The following is an 18,504-nucleotide window of genomic DNA, read 5'->3' as shown; positions in this document are numbered from 1 at the left end:
TATAACTTATATTCTGATATTTAGCAGCCCTCCAATAGCCAAAGGTGTAGCTCTGAAAGAATCAAGAACAGACTAAGTGGAAAGTGACAGTTGGCTCTGATGAACAAGAATAAACACTCACCAAAGAGTCTTTGCTTGGTGTCTTTTGATCTGGTCCCCAAATTTGTTCCTTGATAAAGAAAATATCTTCTTCAGGGACGAGACCATAGTTTCTCATGATAGGTTCGAGGTTATTAGAAGTAACCAGATGATCAAACATGTCAACTGAGCCTTCTTCATGCTGCGAAAGTGAATTCAACACAGCCTGTTATAGATTCTCTAATTAAATAGATTATTCTAAATTCTAGGTAACCTCAGATGAAGTTTCGCTGAGTGTCAATTACCGAGTTTCCAACTACTTTGTTACAGCTTTTAAATTAGTCGATTTTTGTCAATATTTATTTGTCTAGAAAACATTTTCAGTTGGTTGGTTGTTTTTTTTTGAGATGGTCTCGCTATATAGTTCTGTTGGCCAGAAACTTGCTATGTAGACCAGGTTGGCCTTGTACTCATAGAGATCCACCTGTCTCTGCTCCCTGAGTCCTTGGATTAAAGTCGTGCCCTACCATGCCTAGTCACAAAACAACTTTTATTAGCTTTTGAAATGGGCACACAAAGGGATAAGCTTCCCTGTAGCTTCTTCACATATACTTTATTTTATTGATCCTCTTCCCCAGTCTTCAAAACCTTTATAAACCATGTTTATTGTTTCATAAACAAACAAAAATATTTTATGAAATATAACCATTTATATACCCAAGAAGGATATTACCAGATGATATAAGTAGAATGAAAATCACTTTAAAATTTAGATTTTTTTTGTTCTTTTTTTTTTTCAAACACAGAAGAACATTTGAAGTTAAGAGCTGTTGATTGATATTTCCACAACATTGCCAGTAAATTAATTAAGTGTCTCCCAGCTCTGGTGTCAAGATCTGACTTAAATTCTCAAATCAGTCCCCTGGTTGCTCATGTCTCTGTTCACCCGTTCACAGTCACTATAAAGAGCAACTGACCCTGGAGATCACATGTTTTATCAAAACTGATTAAAAATGAAAATAAACCTGGAGTGATCCTATAACTATTATGAATTGAATCAAGATATATTAATTACAAACACATAAGATAATAACTTTGTTACCTTGATTATGTGTTGTCTGTTTCGAGAAAAGGTCTCATTACATCACCCACACTGACCTGAACTCACTATATAGCCTGGACTGGCCTGGAACTTACAATTGTCTCCTTGGGGCCTCAGGAATAATTATAGTAGAATGCTGGTTCACACTTCATAAATTCACATAAACATCACTGTTCTAAGTACAAAACTCTATTATACAATAATAATAATTAAATGAAACATGGGGCTAGAGAAATGGCTCAATGGTTAAGAAAACATGCTGTCCAAGAAGAGGACCTGGGTTTGGTTCTCAATACCAACACAGTGGATCACAACCATCCCTACCTGCAGTTCCAAGAGATCCAGTGCCCTCTTCTCACCTTGGGTACTAGGCTTGTATGTGATGTGTGCGTGCACGCATGCATGCACGCACACAGGCACCCGCGCGCGCATACACACACACACACACACACACACAGGCAATGAACACATGCAAAATAATAATAATTAAAAAAAAGAAAACTGTGAAATAGAATCTAGGAAGATTGATCATATATGGGAAATTTTTAAATGTCGACAACTTAGATCTGTGAAAAAAGGACTAACTATTACTCAATAAACAGCTATCCATTAGGCTGGGGCTATCACTTAGTGGTAGAGTACTTGCTTAGTATGCTTGATGACCTTAGTAAAACTCCCCAAACTGCAGAAAAGTAAAACAAGACAAGTATCTCTACAAGTAAAGGAAAGATATTATATTTGTATTATTTGTATATAAGAATTAATTCCATATGAGCTAAAGTATTAAATGAAAAAGGCAAATATATTTTTAAAGGCTTAGTGGTATAGTACTTACCTAGCATGTATAAGCATGTGTGTGAGTGCACACAAACACAGAGCACAAACACCACACACACGCAGAGTACACACATACATAGCATATACACAGAGAGACACACACAGAATACACACAAATAGCACACCCATACAACACATACATACCACAACATACAACACAGAGACTCACACACAGCACAATACATACATAGCACATGCACATAGCACACAGCACAAACGGCACACACACACAGATTCACACACAGCACACAAACACAGCACACACAAACACAGCATATACATAGCCCACACGTGTGCACACACACACAGAGTAATCGTTGAGTAGCTCCTAGATCCTATTAGATCAATCCTGCTGGAGACAAAAAAATTATACTCTGGACAACTAACTCCATGACCGTATTGGCCAATGGCCAAAAGCAAGCAGATGTTAAAAGAAAGTCAACAGTAGGATGAGAGGGCAAAGAACTAACTTCCAATTTTATGGCTTTCATCCGGGAGCAGGCCCCACAGCACGAAGACTGATGGGAAACTATGCAATTTACTGACTTATAGGAGACTAGAAAACGTCTTTCTCAAAAGGCACCATTAAAAAAATAAGTGGCAGGTGGATGTCTGTGAGTGCAAGGCCAGCCTAGTCTAAGCAAGCTCTAGGAAGGACAGCCAAAGCTGCTACACAGAGAAACCCTGTCTGGGGGTGGGGGTGGGGGGAGGTGGCAAGTCAAACACTAACAGAAAATAGTTCTAACACATATAAAACAATATACGCATACATAAATTCTTGCAAATCAATACTAAGTGGGCAAACAATAAAAACTCTTTTGCACATGTGTGCCTATGGAGACGAGATGATACCTCAGCTATCATTTCTCAGGAGTTGTTCACCTTAGTTGGCCTCGAACTCTCCAAGTAGGCCAGGCTGGCTGGACAGTAAACCCCCGGAGCCTGGCAGTGCCTCCCTACCACCAGGACTACAGACACACACACTCCACTTGTCTTTTTTTTTTTTTTTTAAACGAAGGTTCTGGGGACCAAACGCAGGTGTTTAGCACCATACACACTGAGCTATCCTCCCAGGGCCAAAATCTGCCCCACCTCACCTTACTGCAGTGTTGGGATCAAGCCTAAACTCAGCTGCTTGGCATGTGATCTCCCAGGAAGCGGCCTCCTAGCTCACTATCGAGGAAGTTTACACACACTACACACAGACACGCAGAATATAGAAAACCATGTGGTGCCAACAACAGGAAATCATACTTGCAACAGATAGAGAATACAAATGAAACTGAGATACCAAGTCTAAGAAAAGACAGACTAATCTATGTTTAAGAAGATCAGAAGTGATGGAGGACTGATTTTAATAGAACATGGAGGAAGGGCTGGGCTGTGGCAGTGGCACAAACTCAGTGTGTGCAGTGCTGTGGGTCTGAGCCTCAGCACCACAGAAAAAAGGCAAGGCACAAGGCACTCTCCAAATGATGAAAATGTTCGACAGTTTGACTGCATGGGTTCATTTGTCAGACTTCTGCCAGCCTTGTACAATTAAAGCCAGAAGCGACAGCACACGCCTTTAATCCCAGCTCTAGGGAAACAGAAGCAGGCAATCTCGGTTTCAAGACCCTGTCTCAAAACAAAAACAAAAACAGTAACAATGATGTAAAAATTAAATTAAAAAAAGGAAAGGCAGAGAAAAAATGGTTTGACATATAAGGAGCTTTCAGCTTAAGTTAATGTGTTCTTCTCTTCCAGCTTCTAGAAATACAGTGTGGTAGAAACCGAGAGGTCAACTCATTTCTCAAAAACTGATCCAAAATGCACAGCTTCATCACCTGCAAACGGGGGGTTCATTTAAAGTTAGAAATGAGGGTGTAGCATGCTCTCAGCTTTTGGGAGACTGAGGCAGGACAGCATTCAAAGTCATTCTCAACTATCTAGGAAAATTCTGTATTAAAAATACAGGTTTGTGGGCTGGAGAGGTGGCTCAGAGGTTAAGAGCACTGACTGTTCTTCCAGAGGTCCTGAGTTCAATTCCCAGCAACCACATGGTGGCTCACAGCCATCTATGATGAGATCTGGTGCCCTCTTCTGGCAAGCAAGCATACATGGAAGGAATGTTGTATACATAATAAATAAATAAAAAAAAATACAGGTTCGTTTACTAAAAATAATGATATTTAACTTCATGGCTATACCAAAATAAAAGCTGAAATTGGACTTTAAAAACAAACTGTGCAGCAATGCAACAGAATAGAAAAGAACATTGCCCTGACAGCTGAGGAAGAGGTTTTCTAGGGTGGGTTCCTCACCTGACAGCTTTCTAAAGTCAGGCACAGCACTATGCTTTGGAGGGTTTCAAGTCCCTCTCTCCGCAGACTACTGTAAGGATCAAATGAAGCAGACAAGTGTGAATGGGAGCACCCTGAACACTGCTCCAGGGAAGGATGCTAGAACCCAGAGAGGAAAAACAGGCAATGCAATTGGACAACTAGATAAATTCTATTTCTATTGACTATGGAACAGATGAATATATACCTTCCAATTTCTATCTGGGCGAGCAAGTGGCATAAATCTTCCATCAAACATATGAGAAAATGGCCCATGACCTAAAAACAAAAGCAGACTTCAAATAAGAAAAGTATTTGTAAATTGGTAAAAACTGAATTCTTAAAAAAATATTTTTAGTTTACTTCCAATACAGACACTGTTAATCTATAAATTAATAATAAGAAAAAAAGAACAAATCTGCCTTTCCAATTTTCCAAAGCAACAGAATAAGATGCAAAACCATATTGGAAAGCTAACCCTCTTTAGGTCAGTCTCCAGTTCTGTATTAGCTCCCAGGAAGGCTAGGTGCTTTTTGCAAACAAAACAAAACAGAAAAAACCCCAAAAAACAAACAAACAAACAAAAAAACAAGGTTTATTGATTTAGGGCTTGGATTGCAGCTCAGTTGGGAGAGCCAGGGCCTAGCATGCACAGCTCCCAGGTTTGCATTCAATCACAAAGCATACAAGAACTATCTTTTTTTTTAAATGTTTATTTATTTATTATGTATACATGATTCTGTCCGTGTGTGTGCCTGAAGGTCAGAAGAGGGTACCAGACCTCATTACAGATGGTTGTGAGCTACCGTGTGGTTGCTGGGAATTGAACTCAGGACCTTTAGAAGAACAGGCAATGCTCTTAACCACTGAGCCATCTCTCCAGCCCCCAAGAACTATCTTCTAAGAAGGATCTCTGAGCCTACTGAAATCCCTGGGTTGACAGAAAGGTAGGACTCTGCTCCTTCATGTCTGTCCATGGAGACACAAGTACACACTCTCTTCTGTAACTGAAGAGGTTGGACAGCCAGGCACCTTTTTATTTTTATTTTTTTAAATAAAAAGGATGATGCTCTTCTATCTGGATTTAAATGGCCTAAGACCTCCTGTGAGTAAGGGAAGAAAAAGTATTTATTTCTTAAAGCTGTTCTAGTTGTGAGAAGGGATGGACTTATAAGACTAAAGGAAAAAGCAATTTTAGTCAGTGAGAATGAGAGAAAAATCAGGTTCCCATTATCCTAAAGACAGAGCAAGAAAACTCACTGTCGGAAATCCCCTTCAGCCAGTGCAGTGGTTCATGCTTGTAGTCTCAGCACTCAGGAGGCGGAAGCAGGAGTATTGCCACGAGTTTGAGGCTAGCCCAGGCTAAATATAGTGAATTCTAGGACAGTTTGGGTTACAGAGCAAGAACCCTGTCTCATGAATACATAAATAAATTAATAATAAATAAATGAATAATACCTTTTATGTGACATAGCAAAGAGGCTTACTATGGAAAATTCACAAGGAATAACAATGCTTTGTCCTTATCAATAATATTAGGAACCACAGAGCACTGTGATTAGTGAAAAATTCAAATACTTCTATATCTCCCTTGGTTAGACGGAGTTCTGAATGTGAAGCAGAGGTGAAACAGTAGGGTCTTACACGAAGTGAAGGCTTCTGTGAGCTTACCGAGGTCGTGGCAGAGCCCAGCAATCTGAACGCAAAGTATATCTCGCTCACTGATCTGCAACTCCGGCTGTTTTTCAGCCAGTGCTCGAACGACGTAGCCTGCTAGGTACCCAACTCTGCAGAAAAAAGATCAAAAGTCACACTTTGGTTTAAAAGATGTACCTTTAGAACTTGAAACTTTGAGTTCTGAGAGTTGGCTCTCTGATGTTCCAACATAGACTGAAGATAAGTGCTTAGCAGGGCTGAGGATGTGGTCTTGTAGAACACATGACTAGCATGTAAAAGACCCTGGGTTTAATCCCCAGCAAAGCAAACAAAAATAAGATAAAGAAATGGCATAATAACAAGTATTAAATGTACTTTCAGCACTTCTCTCCAAAAGGAAGTCCTAAAAAAATATATTCCTTTCTCTGCCTTGAACTCAGCTCTAGGAAGGTAGACAACTTGCTTGTGGCTGGGAAAGTTCTAATGAGTGTTCAATAAACAGTGTTTATAATTTGAGCATAGCTACATTTTATCTTGACTACTGGACCTGGACACAGTAACGCACACCTGGAACTCTGGCACTTGGGAGGCTGAGGACTAAAAGTTTGAGGCCAGCCTAGGCTGTAAAATGAAACCCTGAAGGAAACAAAAGGAAGCAAGCGGAGCTGCAGGGGCGCAATCGGTGAGTGTGCAGTACGTCTATGACAAAAGGAAGCAAGTGAGAAAGAAAAAAGCTTACATAAATGAAAATCCACAAAGTAAATGAAAAAGCAAACACTCAATTCCCAATTGTACTCTGCCCACTTCTCCCAGCTCTACACACAGAATGGAAAAGTATAAAACACAGACAACCCTCCCAGAGCTTATAAGCATTTCTCTAACTCATATATTTCCTGACACAATTACTTTGTTTAAAAGGGTGAATCTATAAAACTAAACAGGAGCCAGGCATGGTGGAGTGTGCCCAGAATCTCCATTCTCAGGAGATGAGGTGGGAAACACTGAGTATGAGGTCAGCCTGAGCCCTCCCAGGAGCTTCCGTCCCAGAAGGAAAGAGATGAAAAGATTAACTAGGAACAGAAGGAAAACTAATCAGATTTACAGTTAGTTATTCCAGCAGCCAACCCCAGTCAGTGTAAGTATTTACAGACAAGTACTTAATCCAACTGATCTGTCAACAGACACTAGGTCTCAGGAGGATATGACGCAGTTTCAAAAACACATAAAATATGATAAGAGGACTCCAAAGTCTCAGTTTTCTCATCAATGAAATAAAGATGTTACAATGACCATTTGCAAAAGCACCGTCTAAGAGATTACTACTCCAGGAGAGAGAAGCGGTAAAAACTGCAGGGTCCCCACGCCTTTCCCTTCTTACCCCAGACTGTGTTCAAAGCGATTGTGTGAAGCTCCTGGGAAAACATAGTAGCCGCCTCCCAGCTGTTTAATGTAGCGAAGCCGCTGAAACTGAGGTGTGTCAATGATTCGGATAAGGAGAGGGTGGAACTCAATATGGCCATGAATAGGATCATTAAATACCTGGAAAATGATGTTTAAAAAGTTGTCCTTTGACCTCCATATGCCTGTACTGGCACACACATGTCCCCCATCACACATACACAAAAACAATAAATACAATTTTAAAAACTGCCTTTAACAGTTACTATCATGGGGCTGGTGAGATGGCTCAGTGGTTAAGAGCACTGACTGCTCCTCCAGAGGACCCGGGTTCAATTCCCAGCACCCACATGGCAGTTCGCATCTGTCTGTAGGTCCAGTTCAAGAGAATCTGACATCGTTATACCAATGCACATGACATAAAGTTAAATAAAGTTTAAAAAAAAAAACCAGTTACTATCATAATAGTTTCCTTGTTATAACAAAATGAACAGTGAACATTTTATATTTTTATATAATAATCATTTTAATAACTCAACTTCATTAACCAACAGCTAAAATTTTTCAAAAATTTGATATTCTATTTTTTATGAGCATTTACCTGTCTCTGTACCATGTGTATTTGGAAAATCTTAAAGTTTTCCATACTGCTCTGCAAAGTCACTTGATGATTATCATAAACTATATCAAGGTTATCACCTCTAATAATACTCAGGGAATGATATTAAAGTCCGCAGGAAGAAAAGAAACCGAGAATGTCAAAATTAAATCCTCTGGGAATCCTTATTATATAAGACCAAGTTCAGCGATCTCTAAATACCTAGTCATAAACAAGCATTCCTCCTAACACAAGGTCAACCCAACCATCACAAACAAGTGAGAAAATACATACATACATACATACATACATACATACATACATACATACATAGACAGGGTTTCCCTGTGTAGCCCTGGCTGTACTGGAACTCGCTCTGTGGACCAGGCTGTCCTCAAACTCAGAGATTCGTCTGTCTCTGCCTCCCAAGCGCTAGGACTAAAGCTGTGTGCCACCACCACCAGTGGTCATTTTTATTCTGACTATTATTACATGATATAAATGATTCCTCACAGAGTCACATGATCTGCTTATGACTTGTAGTGGTTGTATGATGTCCTGGTCTGTTACTAGTTCACAAGATAATACAATTCCATTAACTGTTCAGTTATTGTATATGCCAAGCAGAGTGGGTAAGAAATCAGTCAGGAACCATTTCTGTACTCTGGGAGAGTACAATCTGTCCAGAGGGTCAAAACAAAGAAAGAAATCCCAGCACCTGCACATACGGCAGCCCACAGCCATCTGTAACTCCAGTTCCAGGGGATTCAAGGCCCTCTTCTGACCTCCATGGGCATCATGTAAGAAAAGTGGCAAACACATATACACGCAGGCAAAACACTCATACACATAAAAATAAATTAATTAAATAAAAACTAAAACAAAAAACTTGCTGGATACGGTGATGCGTGTCTTTAATCCTAACACTTGGAGGCAGAGGCAGGTGGATCTCTGAGTTTGAGGACAGCCAGGGCTACATAGTGAGACACTCCCTCAAAAATAAATAAATAAATGAAAATAAAAACTAATAAATAAAAGTTATTCTATGGCTGAAGGCTACTAGGGCTTTTGTGCCGAATTAGATGATTGCCAAAAATATCATCACAGGGCTAGAGATAGCTCAGTGGGTAAACACATTTGAGGCCAAGCCTTGTGACCTGAGTTCTAGCCCTTGTATCCACATGGTGGAGGAAGAGTACTGACTCCCCAAAGTTATCTCTGACTACTACACTTGGACTGTGACACTTTTATGTACACCTCCACCCCCCACACACCACATCGTATAATAAGTCAAAGTCAAAAGTTATAATTCCTTATGAGGCAATACCTCTTGTATAAAAAAAGGAAATGCTGTTTATACACTCAGATCCCTTTTACCTTCATTAGCTCTATGTGAGATTGACTCAGTTTTTGGATACATGCAATCATCCTCTTCCTCTCCTCCAAGGAACTAAAATTGAAACAACATAAGTAAATATGTCAATATTTGCTCAATAATTTAATCAAAAATTCTAGGAACACGGCAAGTGAATATCTAAACAGGATTCCCCATAATATGCAGAGTCCAACACAAGAGCTTATATATAGGAAATTTATTTGGGAGTTTATATCCTGGAAACAGGAGTTGGTGGACAGGAAAGGATAAAAAAGAAATGAGAGAAAAACGTGACAATACAGCAGCAAGCTAGGCTGGCACCACGGGCTCGCTGGGTGATGTGTGGTGTTCCCTGAGGCAGCTGCCTCCCAGAACGTTCTGCAGTTACCAAAGTGTCTTATCTGCCCTGTGTTAACACACCGGCAACAGGGCACAAGCGGTTATTGATCAACTGAAATGTAGATAGTATAAGAGAAGAACTAAAAATTTTTAATTCATCTAACTGAAAAGATTTTATTTCTAATTGTGTGTCTGTGTGTGGATTTGTGCACATGAGGGCAGTCTGTGGAGATCAGAGAGCGTTAGAGCCAATGGAGCTGCTGGAGTCATTGGTGTTGCTGAGGACAGCTCGATGTGGGTCCTCTGGAAGACCAGCAAGTGCTCTTCACAGCTCCGGCCCCTGACTTAATCAAATTTTAGATAATTTAAACATACAACAGGTGGCGACATTACAGGCTAATGCAAGCCTAAGAGTCCTGCAGACTTCATCTCAGAGGCAGAAAGCAGGGTACAAGACACATAGCATACAGTACTGTTCCTTCCGGAATTTGCCTGTCTTGTTCACCCATGGGCCCCAAGTTCCCAGAGGAGTGCCTAGAACCAAATGAACCTCCCACAAATATCTGCTAAACAAGCCAACAGTGTTTGGGTCTTTGGAAAGAGATTAGAAGAAAGTCCACCACTGCGCAGGTAATAAGATGATAAATGGAAGTCTCAGACGGCCGATCAGACGGCCGAAATGGGAATGAAAGAAGCAGGGTCAACATCCCTGAAGACTGTGCTCCAAAGGGCAGCTTCTAAAGGACAGCTAACATTCTTTGCTAAGGTTCATTCACAATCTATTTTCATTCTCAAGTTCTAAGCAGGAGGCCCTGAAGTAATTCAGAATAAGTCTTTGTTTTTATTCTTTAGTTACTGTTACCACAAACATTAAACTAACTGTTGCCAATTCTGAAAGAAAGAAAACCTACATTTTAAAGCACACATAAACACTGACTATCAGCTAAGAAATTTAAAGGGGTCTCAGCTCTAACTTAGACCCCAGAACCTCCAGTCATATACAGAGATATCTACATGTGTGTATACAAAGCCATAAAGGGACAATTACGGGTTTTAACAGATTACATACACAGATACATCCCAGTCCTAGACAGCTTTAGGATGACCTACAAATAGATAGGATGGTATCTTTGACTTTCTTGTTAATTTTTTCCTGTTGGTTCTTATACATATTTCTAGTGCATACAATTAATTCAATTATACTAAATTTGAGAGTAAAAAGTTGGTCTCTATAAACTCCACGAATGCTTGTCAGCAAAGCCCTTTGAAATAGAAACCACATGTAAAACTAAACACAAGGTCTGTGCAGCAGAAACAGCAGGCAAGGGATTCTGTCCTAACACGTCACAGTACTGAACTGATGATGGGTAAGACCCGAGATCCTGAGCTTTGTCTCTGAAAGGTGAATAAAGTGTGAAATTTATTATTCTTACCTTACTCCAAGATCTTCAAGAAGAGACTCATTGAGAAAGGGCAGAAACGAACCAGTGATCTCTCTTTCTAAGGAAGAGGAAAAAGCAAACTCAGTATTTACAGCGTATGTTTTCCAGTTTCCCTTGGTTTGCATCTATCAGAACTTACTCAGCTTGCATCTACTAAGAACTCACTACAGGCAGTGAACCATATGGCCTACAGCCAGCCTTCTGTAGTCACAGATTTCTTATTGATGGTACTAATGGAAAATATTCAGAAAAAAACTCCTGCACCTGCATTGAACATGTAAAGACTTGTGTTCAATATTGTAGATAACATTTCAAAATATGGTATGACAACTGTTTATATGAGTCATTATAGTAATGTAGAGATGATTTAAAGAATACAGATGTGGGTGTACACAGGTCAGAAGCAAATGCACTATGCTATTTTATGTAATGGACTGAAGCATCATATCTTTAGATACCAGCTTGGTTTAGAACCAATGCTTCTTAGATACTAAGACACAAACTCACCATACTTTAAATATATACATATATATATATATATAATGTGCTAAATAATTTATAATATAAAAATTAAAAATATATAATATATATGCTTACTATATATTTAAATTGTATGTGTGTTATAGTGTGCACCAGTGCTGACACACGGAGAGCACTGAGTGTCTTCTTCCATCACTCTCTGTCTGTTACTCTGAGACAAGATCTCTTTCCTGACCTGGGGCTTGCATTTGGCTAGGATGGAAACCAGCTATCACCAGCTATCCTCTTCCCATCTACATCCCACCTTAGAGATGGGATTACTGACATTTACAGGAAACACTCGTCTTGTTATGGGGGACTGAGATCTGAACTCCAGTCCTCATGATTATGGGCAATCCCTCTTAACCACTGAACTATCTTTCTTGTCCTCCCTTCCTATTTTATGTATGTATTTATTTCGTTTTTTTAAAATTTTTTTATGATTTATTTATCTTTATTTTATGTGCATTGGGTTTTCAGACAGTTGTGAGCTGCCATGTGGGTGCTGGGAATTGAACCCGGGTCCTCTGGAAGAGCAGTCAGTGCTCTTAACCGCTGAGCCATTTCTCCAGCCTTTATTAATAAATACTAATAAAAAACCTTTATTTCGGTTTTTTGAGTCAAGGTCTCACTGTATAGCTCTAGCCATACAAGAACTCACTATGTAGACCAGGCTGGGCTCCTCACACTCTAGAAATCCCATTTGCTCTACCTTCCAAGTGATAGGCGTAAAGGGGTGCATCACCATGCCAGGCTTTTTTTTTTTTTTTTAATGACAGTCTTGCCACATAGCTAGCTTAGCTTTATCTCTTAGAGCCTCCAGAGTTCAAAAATTTAAAAAAAAAAAAAGTTACTAAGGATCGAATCCAGGTCTTTGTACATACTAAGCAAGCATTTTATAACTGAGCTGTACTACACTTTTGACATTCTACTTTAAAAGTCTTTCTATCCCTTCTTTTAAAAATTTTATTTGATAAAAATCTTAATTAGGTAACTAACCTAAGAACTATTTTGATGAATCACATGAACATTTGTAATTATTCATGTAAATTGTTTCTGAGAAAAGCAATGGGGAAAGTAAAGTGAAACCTAATTGCTTGTGAGGTCCTGCCAGGTCAGCAGATTCCTATTTTGTAAGTCTCAGGGAGAGAGGTGGTTTCAGAGAAGGACTTTAAATCAATTGTTCTTAGAATCATCAGATTCAAATCAGTTGGAGGAGTACCCAGTTTCATTTCTAAAGCAACCTTTGATAGCACACAATACTGTTTTGAAAGATATATATATATACATATATGTACACATTTTTATCTTTCCAAATAGTAAATTCTAGCTCTTCTTGAGCTCGGATTCTCTAGCTCTGGACAATTTCCATATAAACAAAAATCTTTCTCGATGTAACAAGAGAAAACAAGGAAGCGGTTTTCTGGAAGAAAAAGGAAATATGAAGTGAAAATAGTACTTCTGTATTTTTCTATCACAATGTAAAAAGTCCAAATAATATATAAAAATACAAAATACCAATTTACTTAAGTTCCAACTAATACCTACTGTTAGCATTTTAAGATAACAAATTTATCTATATAAAATGATGCAGTTTACATATAAAAGATTGTCATATAACCAATTTTTCCCACCCAAATCCTAAACATAGTTCTTCTCAATGATGAAAGTTTGTATCTCTCCCTCCCCATTTTTAAAAATTGTTTTAAAAAGGATTTATTTACACACACACACACACACACACACACACACACACATCACATGTGTGCCTGGTGCCAGTGAGGACAGAAGAGGGTACTGAATCCTCTAGAACTGGAGTTACAGATGGTTTTGAGCCACCATGTGGGTGCTGGGAATCAAATCAGGGTGCTTTGCAAGAGTAACAAGTGCTCTAAACTACTGAGGCATCTTTCTTAATGGATACTTTGTATCCTACAGTATATACAAATCCTAATACATTTTGCACATGTGTGCACTTGTGTGGGGGTGCATTCACACACCTGTGTATGTGCTTGTTGGAAGCTGGAGGTCAATGTCAGGCACCTTCCTTAATTACTCCTCTGCCTGGTATTTTTCGAAGATTTATTTATGTGTATGTGTGCCTGTTTGAATTTATACAAACAATTCAGATAGAGTGCTTGGCCAGAAACCCTCAGGAAGCTACTTTGTCTCTGTTTCCTCACCTCTGGGATTATAAACATGCACCTTTAAGCCCAATTTTTCATGTGGGTGCTGAAATTTAGAACTCAGATCTTCCTGTTTGCATGGTTACTAACTGAGTCATCTCCCTAGCCCCTGTTGTAAGATTTTATAAAATAAAATATGTACAGAATGGGGGGGGGGTAATGTGACTCCGTGGTAGAGTCTCACACAGCATGAACAAAGCCCTTGGTCTCAACCTCCATATTACATACATACACACAAAAATCCTACCCCTCCCCCCAAAGCTTGCAAAATGTGTATAGGGTTACTTCATACAAAGTATATACATAATAAATGTTAGCCATCATTATTTACTACAGGTCAAAAAGCATTTCCAAACTGTCCATAGCTAAGCTAATGGATAGTTCTATCAACTTTACTGGAATACATATTTCATCTACTAACAATCTTTTCTAGTTATTAAATTAAAACTCAGTATTTTAAAACTTACTATTTAGATAAAACTGCTTTACTTAAGTTTACTGGTAGGTTATTGATGGTTTCTTCTTGCTATTTTACTCATTTTCTACAAGACAGATTTTTTCCCTTGTTCTTAATTGATTTTCTAATTTTGGTTATGTTCTCCAAGGACTTATTACATAGCCCAGGATGGGTTGAAAACCTAAGACTGGAACCTGAAGTCTTAATTGTTTTGCTTCAGCCGCCCAAAGATTACAGGCATATGTTCCCCAGTAATTTTTATTGAGAACACTGCTTAAGAAATAACTAGAATGAATTCTGGAATCCAAAGACTTAACCTTTAAAAAATTCAGCTCTGCGTCTTTTGTCTAGGTGTGGCTTTGAGAGGTTACTTAACATCTTTGAGTACCAAAACATCATCTGGGGGGCTGGAGAGATGGCTCAGCCGTTAAGAGCACTGACTGTTCTTCCCGAGGACCCGGGTTCAATTCCCAGCACCCACATGGCAGTTCATAACTGTCTGAAAATCCAGTTCCAGGGGATCTGATACCTTCACACCAATGCACATAAAATAAAGTTAAATAAACCATAAAAAATTTTTAAAAAGGTACATGACATAAAAGATATAAAATAAAAAAAAAAGAAAGTAAAAAAAAAACCCATCATCTGTGGCTGGAGAGATGGCTTTAGTAGTTAAGAGCACACACGGCTTTTGTGTCCCTAGGCCACTCACAACTGCCAGCTCCAGACGGTTGGATACCCTCTTCTGGCTTCCGTGGGCACTGCACTCAGGTGCATACACTCCCCATCCCCACCCCCATAAAAACGTAATTCAAATAAAAATAAAGCCAGAAGAGCTAACTCAGAGATTAAGAGCACTCGCTGCTCTTGCAAAGGGCTCGGATTCAGTTCTCAGCACTCCTATAGCAGCTCACAGCCACCTGCAACTTCAGCTCAGGGGAGTTACACCCTCTTCAGGCGTCAAGGACGCGAGGCACACACGTGGTGCACATACACATAGGGTGGCAAAACACACATATAAAACTAAAATAAAATACTGCCAGGTGTGGTGGCACACGCCTTTCACCCTAGTACTCAAGAGGCAGAGGCAGAGGCAGGTGGATCGCTGAGTTCGAGGCCAGCCTGGGCTACATAGAGTCCCAGGGCACTCAGAGCTACATAGAGAGACACTGTCTTAGCACCCCACCCTCCAAGTTACTTTCCTGTGGAGTGGGAAGTGGGGAAGGGAAAAAGAGAAATGTTAGTTCCTACATGTAAGCTACCTTTATGCCCTGAACTTGAACTTCTTGATCCTTCAATTAGGCACACGGCTCTGCCCCACAAGTAGTCAAGTTGTCTGAATCTACAAGTCACAACCACCAAAGAGTCACGTTCCCAGCGAACACCTCAGGGGATCGTGCAAGGGGCAAAGCTTCACATCCACCACAAACAAGCTGAGCAGATTCTGAGGGTTTGACAGATGCATGAGCAAAAACCAGAAGGGTCACTTAAAATTCTCAGCCTGTACCCTCCCCTTTGTGTGGCCAAGCTGTGGAATGCTGGGGTTGCAGCGGTCAACTAAGTGAGTTGTTCTTGCTTTGGAAGAGAAGTAGCTCTCTGCAAATACAGGCAGCACACACTGAGCGCCCACGGGGACGCTATGGCAGTCGGTGAGAATGTGGAGATTAAACAACTACCCTCCCCTTTCAGGAAAACCCCAAATTCCGAGAACGTCTTAAGAGCGAAACTTAAAAGTGCCAATATCTCTCCCGGGGTCAAGTGTTTTGGGAGCTGCGGTTAGCACAGAAGGTTCTTCCCAGCCTGAAAAGACCGCAAGCCACTGCCCGAGGTCTGGGGAGGAAATCTTCTAAGAAAGGCGTGGAACTCTCCTGTCAGAAGATGTGACAAGTTCCCCAAGACACCCATCCACCAGAGTAGAATGCAAACCTCCCAGGGCCCCTCCCAGGACCGTAGCCCCCAGAGCCAGCACCCTCCTAAGGGCTGGCACTTGGCCTGCGCCCACTTTGGGTAGCCGTCCTGAAAGGCTCGCGTCGGGGCGCCTCCCGCCTCAGGTCCGAGTTCCCGCCACCAGCCGCTTCCCCCAAGGGCCTCCCGCTTCGGATGCCACTCGCGTGGGTTCTCCCCTCTCGGCCCCTTGGGCGCAATCCCTTGCCCCCCTCAGCCCAGTCCTTCAGCCCCTCAGCCCCGTTACTTTTGAAGTTGTCCAGCACTTTCTTCTCTTGGAAGCCTTCTCCCTCCAAGAAGGAGCACACGTCCTCCACATCCCAGGTCGTGAGGTCGATGTGGAGTTCGGAGCCCGGAGACGCGTTGGCCGCTGCAGGACGGGTGCTCGGCGGCGTTCTTGGGCTGCCATCGCAGCGAGGCCGCTTCGTGGGCAGCTCGGGGTCCGCTCTCCGCATGGCTACCTGAGACGCTAGGCGCAGCGAAATTAAGTACCGCGGCACCCGGCTCGCGCGCAGTCGCACTGACGCCACTGCCCGGGAGGCGAGTCCATTCAGCGGTGCCATCCGGGCCTACTGCGCAGGCGCGATGGACATCAGCCCTGAGCGCTTGGCCTCCCTGAGGCACTAGTGCCCGGCCCATCGCGCAAGCGCAATGATATGCACACTTGCCCTCAATCCCGCCCCTGTGTTTCCCGAAAGGGCGGAGTTATTAGAGAAACAAAATTTTTGATTAAGGGAGGGTGAGGGCTCTAGCAAGGACGAGGCCGGGGTAAAAGGGCACCTGGGGCTAATGAAGGTTCCACCACCTCCAGATTAAAGGACCTTCTGGTGGACTGCAGGTACCTTCCTCTAAGCAAGTACTTTTTTGCCCGGTTTCAAACGTTCCAAGCTGTGAACTTGTAAAAAGTACCTGAAGGCAACGAAGCTGCCAGCACCATCCCAGTGCAGAACATGACTGGCAAGGGAGTGGCCTAACTGGAAGATCCTGCAATGATTGCCAGTTAGTTGTCCTTTTGCATTTCACAAATTCAGTTAGTTGGCAGGGGACTGCCCTAAGGTGCCAAGTTTATTTCCAAATAGACAGGATTTTTACTGATTACTGGTTAGTGTCCAAATGACAGGCATTTTCTTTTGCTTTAATCCATTTTGGGTGAAGACCCAAACTTCCCCATAAATCCTTATTCATACAGTATTAGTACACTAATGTATTACTAATACATACTAATAATGACCGCTACTAATAAAAAAAACAACACCTCAATCTACAGCAAGGCTATTTTAATACCATGCAGTCCAAATTAGACGCTTAGTGGTGAGCTGAACAGGTGAAGCTCAGGCAGAGAATACATCCTGGAGGCCCAGTGGTCAATCCCCAACACCAAAACAGAGCAAACACGAAATATGATAAACCAAGGCATTCTTAGCAAACAATGCTGTTGTGTTCAGGGTCCTTGTTCTGAAGGCTTCACAAATACTAACACATTTAACAAATTTCAGATGGGAGGAAGTGAAGTACAAAGGTGGGGAGGAGAGGGAGGGGGAAGGGAGAGAGAGAGCTAAGAAATGATAGGCAGCATGCTTCCAAAGCTCTTAATAACTTGTTGGCCCAGAAAAACATTCTCCATCCTGTCAACAGGGCATTTGGTGAAAACATCCCAGTTATCAAGACATAAGAAACGGTAACAAGAGGGTAAAAGAGCTATATTTTACATCCACAATGGCTGATTTGAAAATTGTGCTTCTAAGATTTGTGAGAGTCTTTTCCCATAGAAGGCAGCAATAGAAAATGATACAAACAGGCTTTTAAGTTTAATCAATTAGATTTGCGTGTTCAGTGTGGTCTAGCATGATGGCTTAGTGGGTGAAGGCACTTGCCGTGCAAGTGTTGCGATCTGAGTTTGAGTCTAAGACACGAGAGAAAGGTGGAAGAAGAGGGCTGACTCTGGGAAATTGTCTGCTGATCTCTATGCGTATGCTGTGGTATGAGTGGTCACACACACACACATACACACATATTTTATATATATAGAGGGGGTTTCTCTGTAGCTTTGGAGCCTGTTCTGGAACGTATTCTGGGATTAGTCATGTGCCACCACTACCTGTCAACACGCACTATTTTTTTTAAAATATGCATTATTTCCCCACAATCCTCTCACTTCCAGAGGCTCTTAATCTTTTGAACTGTTACAGTTACTGGCTCAAGGTCACATGATGGTAACAGAGGGAGTCCGTTGACACAGGATTTCATCTATA

At 41.1% G+C, this 18,504-nt stretch overlaps 1 protein-coding gene across 2 annotated transcripts in view; it reads right to left on the bottom strand.

Annotated features, from left to right (window-relative positions):
• Positions 1-16,830, bottom strand: part of Samhd1 (SAM and HD domain containing deoxynucleoside triphosphate triphosphohydrolase 1) — a 38,344-nt gene extending 21,514 nt beyond the window's left edge. For both annotated transcript variants that reach the window (XM_087911061.1, XM_087911062.1), the window contains exons 1-7: positions 16,500-16,830; positions 11,138-11,204; positions 9,368-9,440; positions 7,373-7,533; positions 6,010-6,125; positions 4,547-4,617; positions 122-280 (exon numbers count right to left, since the gene is read on the bottom strand). In XM_087911061.1, the coding sequence (XP_087767187.1) occupies positions 122-280; positions 4,547-4,617; positions 6,010-6,125; positions 7,373-7,533; positions 9,368-9,440; positions 11,138-11,204; positions 16,500-16,815 (963 nt within the window). In that variant the 5' untranslated portion in view covers positions 16,816-16,830. The remainder of the gene's footprint in view (positions 1-121; positions 281-4,546; positions 4,618-6,009; positions 6,126-7,372; positions 7,534-9,367; positions 9,441-11,137; positions 11,205-16,499) is intronic.
• Positions 16,831-18,504: the final 1,674 nt, after the last annotated feature.

The sequence above is a fragment of the Myodes glareolus genome, chromosome 10, assembly GCF_982192425.1.
Source record: "Myodes glareolus chromosome 10, mMyoGla1.1, whole genome shotgun sequence".
Classification (NCBI taxonomy): domain Eukaryota; kingdom Metazoa; phylum Chordata; class Mammalia; order Rodentia; family Cricetidae; genus Myodes; species Myodes glareolus.
Note: the sequence above shows the minus strand (reverse complement) of the source record. Positions and strands in the feature narration are given on the sequence as shown.